The 13,848-nt window shown below is 38.3% G+C and overlaps 1 protein-coding gene across 1 annotated transcript in view; it reads right to left on the bottom strand.

Annotated features, from left to right (window-relative positions):
* The window catches only part of LOC115938207 (centrosomal protein of 112 kDa-like), a 136,185-nt gene that overhangs the window by 77,275 nt on the left and 45,062 nt on the right, over window positions 1–13,848 (bottom strand). The window contains exons 2-3 of the mRNA XM_081804655.1: window positions 13,567–13,629; window positions 7,197–7,346 (exon numbers count right to left, since the gene is read on the bottom strand). Coding sequence (XP_081660781.1) covers window positions 7,197–7,346; window positions 13,567–13,629 — 213 coding nt within the window. The remainder of the gene's footprint in view (window positions 1–7,196; window positions 7,347–13,566; window positions 13,630–13,848) is intronic.

Consider the following 13,848-nt stretch of genomic DNA (forward strand, 5'->3'; position numbering starts at 1 on the left):
TTATTTTAGGAGCCTTTTCAGATGATTGTGGGTACTCATTAGGACGAATCAAAACTTGACAAGCAGTAGGGGCGCCCGGGTGGTTCGCTCGGTTGAGCGTCTGCCTTTGGCTCAGGTCATGATCCCGGGGTCCTGGGAATGAGTCCCTTATCGGGCTCCCTGCTCAGTGAGGAGTCTGCTTCTCCCTCTCTCTCTGCCCCTTTCCCTGCTCGTGTGTGCACGTACTCTCGCTCCTTCTCTCTCTCACAAATAAATAAATAAAATAAAATCTTTTTAAAAACCCCAAACTTGACGTGGTAGTTTCTTAAAGGTTAGCTGCAATACCCAGTTTGGAACTCTTAGCCGTGAACTTTGCCTACTACTCCATTAAAATCCATTGTTCTCAGGTGCCTGGGTGGCTCAGTCCGTTGAGCGTCTGCCTTTAGCTCAGTCGTGGTCCCAGGGTCCTGGGATCGAGTTCCGCATTGGGATCCCTGCCCAGCCGGGAGTCTGCTTCTCCCTCTGCCCTTCCCCACCTCTCATGCTCACCATCTTTCTCTTTCTCTCTCTTGCATGCACGCACAAAAATAAATAAAGTCTTAAAGAAAATCCATTGTTCTCTTTTATATGTTGTAAGGATCTTTTACCCACACATGATTTTGTAACACCAGCTATTGGTCATTTGGAAAACACTGGTACAGTGAGTTATATAAATCTTCCAAATGTTGATACACTTCATTATATTCCTCCCCCTTTCTTCCCATTCACATCATTAGTAATACCACTGACCTCATCAGAAAAGTCTTTAAGTGCTGGGGTGCTGTCAAGCTTACAGTGATGGTACAAGGTTTTCCAAATTTCTGATTTTTGCTTAAAAGCTCAGATTTTATCATTAGCAACAGTATAACCAGTTGTTGGCCTTGAAGTGTCAGGTTCACTTCCTTCCTTCTCAAGAACACCTCTGCCAGAGAGTCAGATCTGAATAAGCCTACTTTGCCAGTCCTTGTTCCTTCCAGGTGCCTAGAGTTCAGCTCGCACTCAAACAAACGCAGTGCTGCTTTTCCTAGAGACAACACCATACTTCAGTCTGCAGGAGAAGTGCTTTGTGTGTACTTCCTATTAATATTAAAAAGATGTGTTCTCAAGGGTTGAGATTTAATAGAATTAATACTTTATTGCTTCAGTTTTTTTTTAAAGCACAAGTAGATGGTGGTGAAGGAAATAATCACTACTCAGTTTAGTGACAATGTTGTGTTTTGTGCTAAGACACCAGTTGTTTTATCCACTGTGGCTTTTATACCATCAGTGCAAATGTGAACACAGTGAACAAGGCAAATGATGTCTTAGAAAACAGTTTTGATCTTGTGGAGCTCCTGAAAAGGTATCAGGGACGCACACGGGTCTGAGGACACCTTGAGAACTGCTGGTGTGGATCATCAGGTGTTTTGTATGCCATGCTGGCAAGTATAGGCTTGTACGCAATGGAAAGCCACTGATGGATTTTAAGTAGCAAACCACATGCTCATATTTGTGTTTTAGAAAGGTCACCTTATCAACATGGGGAGGAATAGACTTGGGACAGTTGAGTTGTTGGCAGTGATTCTATATAGGAGGGATTGTAACAGGCAAGGACAAAGATGATAAAGAGCTGACTAAGACGGTAGGAACTAGTGATTGCAGAATGGGGTATGTGTTGGCAGATATTTAGGCATTATTTCTAGGAATTGACCTCAGAGAGGTGAGGGAGGAGAAGGATTCATTCAAGGGGACTTCCAGAATCTGACTTGAGGGACCAGTCAATTCAGATCATCAATACAAGAAGAAGAACAGGTTGGGGGCAAGACAAGAGTGAGAGGAAGATATGTTCAGTTTATAGGATGTCTAGTTTGAGCAGCCTAATGGGTCATCAAGGGAAAATGTGTGATGGTAGTTAGAAATCTGGATTGAGAGCTCAGAAAAAAAGTCTAGGTGGAGATGAAGATTCAAAATTCATTTGCACAGAAGCTACATAATGAAGAGGTGAGACTGTCCAGGATACATACAAAGAAAGTAGAAGTGGTCTTACCTAAGACCACTATTTTTGAATGTAAAAAGAGGAGGAAGAAACAGGGAATGGAGGTGGGAGAGAGGGTTTCAGAATGGTGGATGAACTGGGAATGTGTTGCCATGGAGCTAAGGGAGATTTTAGAGACTGTTTATGCGGCCGATTAAATCCTTGTTCATAGATGTTCATGGACTCTTATTTGAGTGGTTCTATAATTTCCCTGCCCCATTGATGTGGATGGAAATGAGGCTGAGGCTGCAGGAATGTTTTTTCCTGTTCATCATTTTGTACTCATCATAATCCACCATGAGGAGGATACCCCAGGCAGCTACTAGTCTGGGGAGATTGTGCAGACAGATAGAGTAGGCCTGAACTCATTCTAAAGCCTGGAGTCAAATGCAGCCAATCAACAGCCTGAATCTAAGCCATAGCAATAATCCATAGATTTTCTGCAAAAAATTAAATAAATAAATGCTTGTTATTATAAGTCATTAAATTTGGGGGCTTGTTTGTTATGCAGCATTATTGTGGCAATAGCAGATGAACACAGGTTCCTTGTTAAATGTTATAAAGGAGTCAGAGGGGCTTCTAAGATCAAATAGAAGGTTTTACAACGCCAAATGAAGTGACTAACAAGTAAAAACTAGCAAAAATGCACTGAAGCATTGAAATAGGGTAGTAAGGTAAATAATACAAAAAAACCAAAACCAAAAACAAAAAACCTCCCAAAAGCCTATAGTCATGGAAAGAAACATGATTCTGGAGCACACCAGAGTATTACATCAGGACACAACCTCCATATCTGCCAATGTCCCCCAATTTGTTATTTTGTTAGAAGTCAATGAAATCCTGAGAAATCTCATTAATATCACCAAATGTGGAGAGAAAAAAGCTGTATGAGTGACCACCTCATCTTTTTCCTCTTCCGACTGTGAGAAGTGGAAAAGGATGTGATGGAAAAACAGGTAAATACCAGGGCTTTCTATTTCTGAGAAAAGTGAAGGTGTCAGGACTTCAGGAATACATGCCAAATTGGGATCATTCAAACCCCAAAGGGATATCAGATGCCCTCTCCCATTTAGGTAGCATGAACACAGAAACACAGAACAGTCACCCCAACCAGACTACACACACACCTCTACCCCAGATCTTCTTTTCCCTCCCCTCGGGTTAGAGAAAACGCACAGACTCCACAAATCAGTTTTACTTACAGAGAGGGGAGAATCACGATGCTTCAGAAACATATACTGAATGTTTAACATGTAGAGGTATTCTGGTTAATTACCGAATTTATCCTGGTTAATCTACTAACCTGAACACAATAAAGAAAGACTTTAGGAATCCCTCAAAAAAAAGCAAATCATTTCCATGGGGGAAAACCTAATCTTGCCCAGCCTCCCCCACAGCAATATTAAATGCTAGGTGGGCAGTGTTTACAGTTCTCATGGGAAAACACATGACCAAGATGGTGCCCATCTAACATGGCATTCAAACATAAAGATAAATCAGCAGACATTCTTAAACATGAACAATTCAGGGAAGACAGTACCATGAGTCTTCAAAAAATGATTTGACCATGAAATCCAGCCAATTAAGAACCAAATCGAAGTAAAAACTTCAGAAATGGAGTCACTGTGGTAAAAGGTCCAGTGGTAAGCCCCAAATCCACCAAGGACAGCATGAGTATTAAACTGAAGAATAGGGTTATGGACAAATTGTGACTATCACAAACCTGGACAGTGTAAAAATAATAACACTGTCCCAGGCTAGAGGCGGAAAGCAGGGGTTATGGGAGGAAGTATGAATGTCTTAATGTACTCATTTTCAACCCCAAATCAAATTCTGTCCAAAAGTCTAATAATTCCTTCTTTAGACGCTAGTTTCTTTCATCTGTTGAACTGAAGTAAAATTAACTCCAGAGATCTTTCTAAAACAAGCAGAAATACAGAATCTGGAGGATTACCTCATTTTATGAGTCTATTTAGCTTTCCTTCTCTTTTCTCCTTATATGTAGTAGGATTATCTGAAATGATGTTCACCTTAATGTGATGATGGTTATTTCTGAGTGATGGGATTTGGGGTTACTTTAAATATTACCTTTCCCCCTACATTTTGAATCATTTGTGAGCATATGCGATTATCCATTTTTTTTAGAAAACAACAGAGATTTTCTTTAAAATTATGCATGCAGCTAGGCTATGACGTTAAATAACAATGTTGATTCTGGGTCGTAGGAATATAAATATAGTTATTTTTCTACTTGGTACTATTTCGTACGGTGAGGAATCAATGGGAGATGACATTTAGCACAGATTATTGTATGGGTTCAAGATGGCTTCACCATCTCCACCACTCCTCCCTTCCAGAGGTAGAGGCTAATTCCACTCCCTCCGTGGTTCAGGCTGACCCTGGGACCTATCTCAACCAATAGAATGTGATGGAAGTGCCACTGTGAATCTTCCTACAGTAGCCTTAAGGGAAGTGCAGATCTGCCTTCACCTATTGGAATACTCCTCTTGGATGCCGGCTTCCACGTGAAAGGGCTGACCACCCAGAGAGCGAGGCCATATGGACAGCACCTGGAGCCATACTGGATGTTGCAGCCCAGCCAAGCTTCCTGCTGAACATAAGTCCACAATGCTACACATGGAGCAGAAGAACCACCCAGGCTATCCCTGCCTCAATTTCTGATCCAAAGAATTCTAGGCATATAAAATGGTTGTTGCTTTAAAACATCAAGTTTTGGGGTAGTGTGTTATATGCAGGAGAGCCGGCTCTTTTTAGAAGCTTGACTTTGAAGGTAAGGAGTGAGCTAAAGCAGTAGATAAGTGATAAAGATCTTTTTGCTCTCAAGATAGGGCATACTACGGTATAAAAGATTTACCCGAATGAATGACCATGACTTGAACCTGGCTCTGACAGTTGTTGAGCAGTATGACCTTGGGCTGGTTATTGAACCTCAGAGCCTCAGTTCTCCGACCTGTAAGATGGGGATGATAGAAATACCTTCCTTATAAAGATTACTAGAAGGCCTAAATGACATAACGGGACTGGCGATGAATAAAAATGTCTGGCAGAGAGTGTGGTACATAGGACATGTTAAATAAGAATAAGCTATTATTCCTTTCATTTTTGGTGACATAGTCTGGAAAAGAAAAGCAAGGCGAGGAGTGCCAATGAATTACTTACCTTATGTAGGTTAGTAAAGAAACCCCACAACGATCATTCACTTTACACATAATCTAATTGAGTCAATCAAAACTATACCATATCTGCGGCGCCTGGGTGGCTCAGTCGGTTACGCGGCCGACTCTTGATTTGGGCTCAGGTTGAGATCTCAGGGTTCTGAGCTCAGCAAGGAGTCTGTTTAAGATTCTCTCTCCTCTCCTTCTGCCCCTCCTCCCCACTCTCTCTCTCTCTCCCCCCTCGTAAAAAACAAAACAAAACAAAAAACTGAACTATATCTTACCTACATTCTAATTTTAGTTATTTTCAAGTACCTATGTTCTGGAGGTCATAAGTATCATATAATATATATTTTAATATAATATTATGTATGTACATCTTTTAAATTCAGTCTTTAAGATCTGACACTTTTCTGGAAATTAGGATCACAATGGTTTTCTGTTTTAACAGGTAAGTGGACTAAAACTGCAGAAACAGTTAAAAATAGGCAGTTGTACTAATTATATTTCTTTCAAGATTTTTTTTTTAATCTTAAGAAACAATACTAGAAACTATGCCATTATGGAGTAAATCTATGTTTTCCCTTTTTGCGTATATTGGGATTCAATTATTTATTTAAAATTTGGAAATTGCCTAGTGCATGGTATTTGGACATCAAGTGGAAAAGAAATTCACTTAAAATGAGATTTTTATATAACTAAAGGAATTTAAACAAAGTATTCAGCTCAGTTCATGCCAAGCAAAACAGTTATACAGATCAACGAGTACCTCCTGTGCATTTATAAATGAGAAGAGCTTCAAAGATTTTTTTTCAATTACCAGAATATAAAAAAGAACCCTCTTTTTTGTCTCATATCCCACATAGGGGGAAAAGAAGCTGGCTGATGGCAATATATAAGGAAAATCTCATTAAGAACAAAATAAAGTCAGTCCTCACCTCTAAAGTGAGGAGGCTGGATGAAATGGCCTCCAAGATTTTGTCCATATCTGAAGGGTTTTTTTTTATTCCATTCAGTCTTGTCCAGGCTTAAAGAGTATATTTTAAAAAGCAACTTACATTAACACTAGCTTCTCCGTAAATTACTCAGATTGCCTACAATAGGCTATAGAAAAGAAAGACGGAGGGGTTAGGCAGAAAAGGGCAGCGATAAAACCCAAATGTTTCTTTTATTTTTCCTTGCTTTGTATGATTACCCAACATGCTTTAAGCATTGTTATAACAAAGTAAAATCACTGAAAAATAATCTTTTGCTGGAAATTCTTAAAAAAATTTTGTTCTCTTTTAAATCTTATTTATAAAGGTTTCCAGATGCTTATCCTCACAGATTAAACACAGCATGATGTAGACACTTACAATAATATTCGCTGCTATGAAGCCAAGAAAAAAACTACTTTGAGATCTAACTGCCTATCACCTAAAGAATCAGGGTCCAGGGAACTTTCTGTTGCTATTAAAGGCATGATTCTCTGAAGCCATTTGGAAACAGCCTAGGTTCTCAGCAGCAACACATCTACCCTGTACTATGTCAAAGCACATCAAATGGTTGGCATTCCAAACCTCAAACAGGTTATTTCTCATTATGTGAATACATAATGAAAGGATGTGGGCAAAGAATAGAATGTAAATTGGAAGCTGACTTCTGAATTTATTAGCCAGCAGTACTGGGCTAAAACAGTCATCCTAATTTCAAGAGACAGTTCCAAAGTGGTTCTCAAGAGAAAGGACAGGGTATTTTTCAAATATTTGTTCAATGTGAATGGACTGGGCTTGCCAAAAATGACTTTTTATGCTGGCATGTGATCTCTTCGAGGGAAGTCAGCCTGAGTCACTGGATACATCAAAGGTAGAGTCCAGTGAATGGAATTCCAGCAGGCTGTGTGAGCAAGCCAGATACCTGCATTCATCTGCCCACTGCTGCGATTTCAGCCCTCCTTTTAATTACATTAAAGCAGCTGGTACCACTGGTTACCGAAGTCTTCAGATTACCTTGATTGCTCGGTCATTATCTCTAATCAGCTGCTGCTTCTCATCTTCAAACTTCTGTATAACATCCTGGAGCCGCCTTTCTGCAGCAAGCTGCTGCCGGCTCTTCTCCTCTTTCAGAGAGGAAATGGTTGTCTGAAGTTCTGCTATGATCTAAAATGAAAACAGCATGCTATAACTTCCAATTCTTCAGTGAGAGGCATCTATTTTATATGTATTTATGCTTAACAAAAGAGCGGATTTGGCAAAACTCTAATCCACAAACTAAATATTTTCAATTAACATATCGCACACTATAACGCATGAAATTCCACACAATAAAAGACTATAATAAAACTGTGAATGGTGAACAACTGGTGAACCAAATATATTTGGAAGACATTTCCACTATAACATTCCACAATATTTACTCATCAGAAGAAAGAACATCTGTGATCTCAAAAATATGAAAAGCGTCAGATTTTATTTCACTGAGAAATAGACTTATTAGAATGAAGAAAATGGTTTTGCCTTTTCTAATACTTGGAACTGTAATGACCAAAAAAATAATGAACAGGGCTCCTTCTTTATCCTTACCTAATTCTACACAATTTTTGAGTACTCACTAAGGTTTGGGCACTGTGTTAAATGCCTTAAGTTCCTATGTCATTTACAAATGTGATTATCATCCATCTTTTACAAATGGAGAAACAGAGGCATAGAAAGAGGTCACATATTTCCCACTGTCGAAGATGACATCGAACCAAAAAGACAGGCAGGACTTGAACCACACAATCAGATCAATCGCCGTACGAATTGGTTCCTCTCACTAGCCTTTGTTTTTCTTAGACAAGGTTTTGGTGTAGAAGAGAAGCTTATCATGACACAGTTCCCCAACTGATAGATATCCATGAAAGTTTATTCAGAGACCTCTGTAGTATTCTCCACATTGGAGAACTAGTTCTCTCCATGAACGGGTTCCCTCTAAGTTCTCCTAAGTAATCATCCGATGAGGGACCTTTTTTAATGAGCTGAGAACATGGCTCTTCCTTGGGTTTGGATGTATCCATTTCCTTTCAAATTCAATAGTGATGACTTTTTAAAAGCAGGAAATAGTTGTTTCTTCTTCTAATTAAAAAAAAAAAAACTTAGTCCTGGTTAGAATAGAATTCCGTTGGTTCTATGGGAACAGGGCTGGTTGGTGAGATACGTTGGACAAGTCAGTTATCTTCCTTGAAGTTCAGTTTTTCCACCTAGTATTTGGTGGCAAAACTAGAGTACGATATTGTAAGACAATAAATAGAGACTGTCTGGAGTCTGCCAGAAGCCAAGTCCTATAGAAATATTCATTGTTACTATGGACATAAATGATAGCATATTTACAATAAAATATGGAATATCTATGCTTTTAGAAGTGAGCAAACTCACTGTAACAAAGTTTAACATTCAGGATTTGTAAATCATCATATGTTAAGACCATTGTGAAATAAATGGCAAAATATATAATAGCAGTACGTTAATATTCCTAAATACAAACTTGAACCTTTTGCTATGAGTGGAGGAATCCATTTACTGAGAATAAAGATGTTTTTCATCTGTTTTCTGAATTTTGATTAAATGTTGTTCCCATTCTGGCATCAATTCAATTAATTCTCACAGCACTTCTACAAAGCAGGGAAGGTTACATTCTTTTAGTGAATGTCAAAAACTGAGGCACAGAATAATCAGCTCACTCATAGTCACAGAGCAAGAGGGGCCAGAGATAAGAAAGAGCCAAATTTCCTTGGCCCAACATGAAACTTAAGATTGATATTTTGTAAGAGCATGGAGCCAAATAGTAAAAATAACTTACTATTTCAATGACTATTGGAGCGTTTCAAGTTAAGTAAACTACAACTTTGTAGAATTGGTAAGCTTAAGTCTGTCATGTGTTCATTGTGTGTGTTCAGTGCATGTGTCTGTGTATGCGTGTGTGAGTGTATGTACACGTGCGTGCGTGTATGTTTAGTGCTATGCAGTTTTAGCACATGTCCGGATTTATATATCCACTACCACAATCATGTAATATGTTTTTAAAGTACAAAGTAATTTTGTTTCTTTAGATTAGATTAGCTTTTAATTGACCAAGACTGAAGATAAAAATATTTGCAGGTTCTTCAAGTGACCACAAGGGCATGAAACAGGGATCTCTCGTTTTCAGAAGCTTAATGACAAGAGTACATCAAAAAGAAATAAATGCAGGTTTTGGAAGGATCTATGAGCAAAGTCCAGGATGTTCTGAGGAGAGCATGCTTGTTTTTGTCTGGAAAATGAAACCTTACATTCCTGGGAGGAATAATGAGATTCTTTGGGGGAAGTAATGAGATTATCTTTGGAAAGTTATTCCAAAAACTTATGACGATCATCAAAACATTTCAGGTGAAACACGGTAGGTAGATGAGTAGATAAAGAGGTTGACAAACTGACATACGAGATGGATATAGAGAGGTGGCTAAAGTGTGGATAATTTTTAAAACCAGAATTGAGATTTAAGATTGAGAAATAATACTAACTTGATTAATATGCTTTAGGTAAAGAACAAAACTCACTTGATTTTAGACATAGAGTAAAAGACCATATATTCACCTTAGCTCAGTGCACGTAACTGGCACTTAATATTTAAGTAGTGGAACTATAATCATACTAAATAAAAATAATAATTATCCGACAAATTACATTGAGATAATCTAGCCTTTCATAGAATAATGATATAAAAAGTTTCTGAGAAAAACCATAACTAATCTATGCAATCATAAACCCCACCAGTTTTGATTGAATCATAACTAAAAATCATAAAACAAAATGTCACCACTCAACTGAATGTTTACCCTGCATTCAGCTTCAGAGAAAGAAGTGGATTCGAACATTTCCATATGATATTAAAAATTAACATTTTGGGAAGCAAAAGGAGAGCTATTTCAGGCTGATGCCGTAAGCAACCTAACTGGTGAAAGCTCTAATAGTTAATTATTGCTAAGCAGTTAACACTTTGCAAAAAATGTTCATGGGTCTTATTAAGTCTTAAAAATAGGATTCTGTATAGAGGTTAAAATTTCATCTTTAACTCACTTTGATGTTTTTCAGATTGTAGTATAGCTTGAGATCTTTACAAAACTCTTCTTTAAAATACAACAGGGCATATGCGGGAAGATTTGGCGGACACTGAGGATTCTCATCAAATAAGTGGGAGGGTGATTCCTCAGCGCGTTTTGCCTTCTGGGTTGTCACCCTGGAGAATGACGTGAAGGTTGGGGGCATGTGGGACATGTGGAATACGCTCAGGCATATCTGCATCAGGTATGTGGGAGCAAGTGAGGGCACTGGGGGGAGCCAGGCTCTTGGCAGTGGGCAAGCTCTACTGGTATTCCAGCTCTAGTCTTGTCCACAACTACCTGTATTCTTGCAACATGGCAATATCTTTCTCTGAAAAATGGTGACGGGGTGAGTCAGTTGAGCGGGGACAATTGTGATAACATTGAAAAGGCAAGGTGAGTATGTAATATTAAGACAAAAAGAAAAATATGTGATTCTGATGGAAATTATATTCAGGAGTGTGCCCAGAGATGACGCAATCATTGCCATCATGATGAACGTGGAGAATCCCAGAAGGGGCACAGTCCTGGGTATGCCACAGGCTTGGTGTTCATGGTCCATTAGATCTTAAAAGCTTGATAAAATCTTAAAGATTAAGTAACTTCCTTTAAGGGAGGAAAATATTTAAAATACTTTTCCAAATTTAACCTGATGATCTCTTGGGTACCAGTGCATTCGTTACGAATGCATTCATCATATTACTTAAAAAAAATCTTTTTTTCAGAGAGGGTTTTTTTTTTTTTTTTTTTTTAAGTCTGATAAACAGTTAAGCAACTTTGCTTCTGGCATTGTCCTCAGCTTAGATATGAGTTAGAGGTTCCAGCAAACTATCACTGGAACACAGAAAAAGTCAGTCCATGGTTCTGTTTGTAATGTTGATTTTCAAATAATCTGTTTCTTCAACTTGATTGGACTGTAGACCAATGTTTCCCAAATACCAGTACACAGATACAAATATATGTATATGTTTATATACGTATTAAGTATTTATATGTATTTAGAGGTGGGCAAACAAAATATTATCAATGTAAGGTTGTCATCCTTATGAGGAGGATGGACTGTCTTTTATTATATTATACTCTTTCAAAGATTTTTTTTTCCTTTTTGGTGTTGTGCTGTCCTTTGACGTATGAAATCATGGCTATAGGACATGATTGCTGTCCCTAGTTGGGTTTTCCCTCCTCCACCTCTTCCTCCTGCTTCTTCATGTCTTTACTTGGGAAAATATTTAGCAACCACCCCACCCCCCCGCCTCTCCAAATTGTGGAGGGAGATTTTATCAATTCTTGAACACCCAAAAATAAATTAAAAATAACTTCTTGCTCCTTCCATATCTTTTTTCTTCTTTGCTTCCTCCTTTCTTGTCTCTATTCCCATTTTAATCCTGCTGCTATACGAGCTAACAGTCATTAAATGCTTTACTGCGTACTAAGCACTCTCTACTAAGCACTTTTTTGGCCTTACGTTACTTAATACTTAAAACTAACCTATGAGGTAAGTACTACTCCCTCATTTTACAAATGAGGGAACTGAATTCCAGAGAGTCCAGGTAACTCGCTCAAGGTCATATAGGTAGTAGGGCTGGTACTCAAATTCAGGTCTGCTGGACTCCAAAGCTTAGGCTTTCTTCCACAAGAACTTCCATTTAATTTGCTTTAATATGAACTAATCAGGCTTCTTCACACATTCCTTTAGATAAACTTAAATACTCCTGTTTACACTCTCATTATTTAAGCATTTTTATTAGCTATCTTATATCTCACTTTCGGTCTGCCTCCCCCATTTAACATAACGCAAAATAAGCAGGACGTAAGGGTATGCCAGTTGGGGATTTTTCAAGTCGTAGTTTAAACTGTAACTTTGGGAGTCATAATATTTCTTCTGATTATAAGAACCTTCTTTGGTGATAGTAAACGAATATTCCCCATGTTCCTTCTTCAAAGAAGGTCTGGGATAATGGCAATCAAGAAATATCACTATCTTTTAGGTAAATACATATAAGTCTTCACTGAGACAGAGACAGTTTGCTTTCCAAGTAGGATGTAAATTATATGGCATATGCATATTTTAGAAATAATTGTATAATCAAAGAAATTTTATGAGCGCTATCCCCAGAGTTCTGCCATATGAAAAACGGGAGGGACTGAGCCAGGCCAGTGGCGTCAGGTTGTGAGCTTCTGCTCCCCAGTCCGATCCAGGTGGGGTCCTGGCTTAGTCACTTGCTAACCCATGTGTCCTCAGCTCTCTGAGTCTCTCGTGTGAGCTCAGCTCTCTGAGCCTCAGTTTCCTTAAATGCGGCCAATAATAGTTCCTAACCCCAGAGTTATCATGAATGAACACTGACTCAACATGGTTAGTGCCCCATAAAATTCTTGATTTTATTACTATTTTGTCATTGTGTTGCTATTACAACCACTGTGTGGTAACTTATAAAATGGCACATAAATTTCAGTTCATGGCTACACATCACTGTGTATATGCAAAAATACTAGAAGAGCTGATTTTAAAAAATCATTACATATGATGCCCCCAAAAGTGAAGGGTTTAACCTATCCATCTATACAATGAAAATGAGTATTTTTTATTCTAGAATTACTCATAAAACTAAGGAATGCTTGAGATTCCCTAGATGACACTATAGGATATTATTACAACAACTTATACAGAAAAAGTATTTTAAGCATCATTTGTCGAGTTGAGACAGGCATTCAATTATTGGCTTTCTACTAAAACTACTAGAACAACACCAAGAAGCAAGATATCAATGTAGGGATTTATAATTCTTCTTTTCCCCAAATGGAGTCAACAGTTGAGCAGCTAACTTAACCTAGAACATTTATCATTTTGAACTTTATTGCTAAGCAGTCTTCAGGTACAACTAAATGGAATATTGCAAAAAAGCACAGATGGTATCAAACTGCTTACATCACAAATGTAGGTGTGTATTTCCCGCCCTTGTGAAATATGTTGCAGCCTGGGCTTGTTCAAGTGCACTGGCTGGTTTTACAACATCTGAGTGTGTGTGTGTGTGTGTGTGTGTGTGTGAGTCCAAATGGTTCAATATGCCTAATTAAAAAAATCTTTTAAGAAGGCCAAAATATTAAAAGCATATATTATTTATCCATGTACCCATCAAAAATAGGATACTGACCCATAAAAACAATGAAGAGAATTAAGTTTAACTCTAAAGTACAAATGCTTTTATGTGGAGGTTTCTTTTTTGTTTGTTTTGATTTTGTTTTTTTTCTTTCAACATTCTTACCTGTGAAGATTTGGCAAGCTTCTGAGTGTATTCCTTCTCAATCTGCTTCAGCCTGCTGTTGGCCTGAAAAACACACGTACATGAACACACACACACACACACACACACACAGTGACCTGTGAGCTTGGTATCTCTTCCACATGCCTATCACCAGGCAGCTGGGATGACTGCCAGCCGCACCGCCCTACTGGGGCAGCCAGAAAACCACAGGGCTTGTCTTTGATCTCACGCCAACTATTCATCACTTAAAAAGCAAAAAGCAAAAGCAAAAAAAAAAAAAAA

Source organism: Leptonychotes weddellii, chromosome 15, assembly GCF_054177405.1.
Source record: "Leptonychotes weddellii isolate Sample4059 chromosome 15, ASM5417740v2, whole genome shotgun sequence".
Lineage (NCBI taxonomy): Eukaryota > Metazoa > Chordata > Mammalia > Carnivora > Phocidae > Leptonychotes > Leptonychotes weddellii.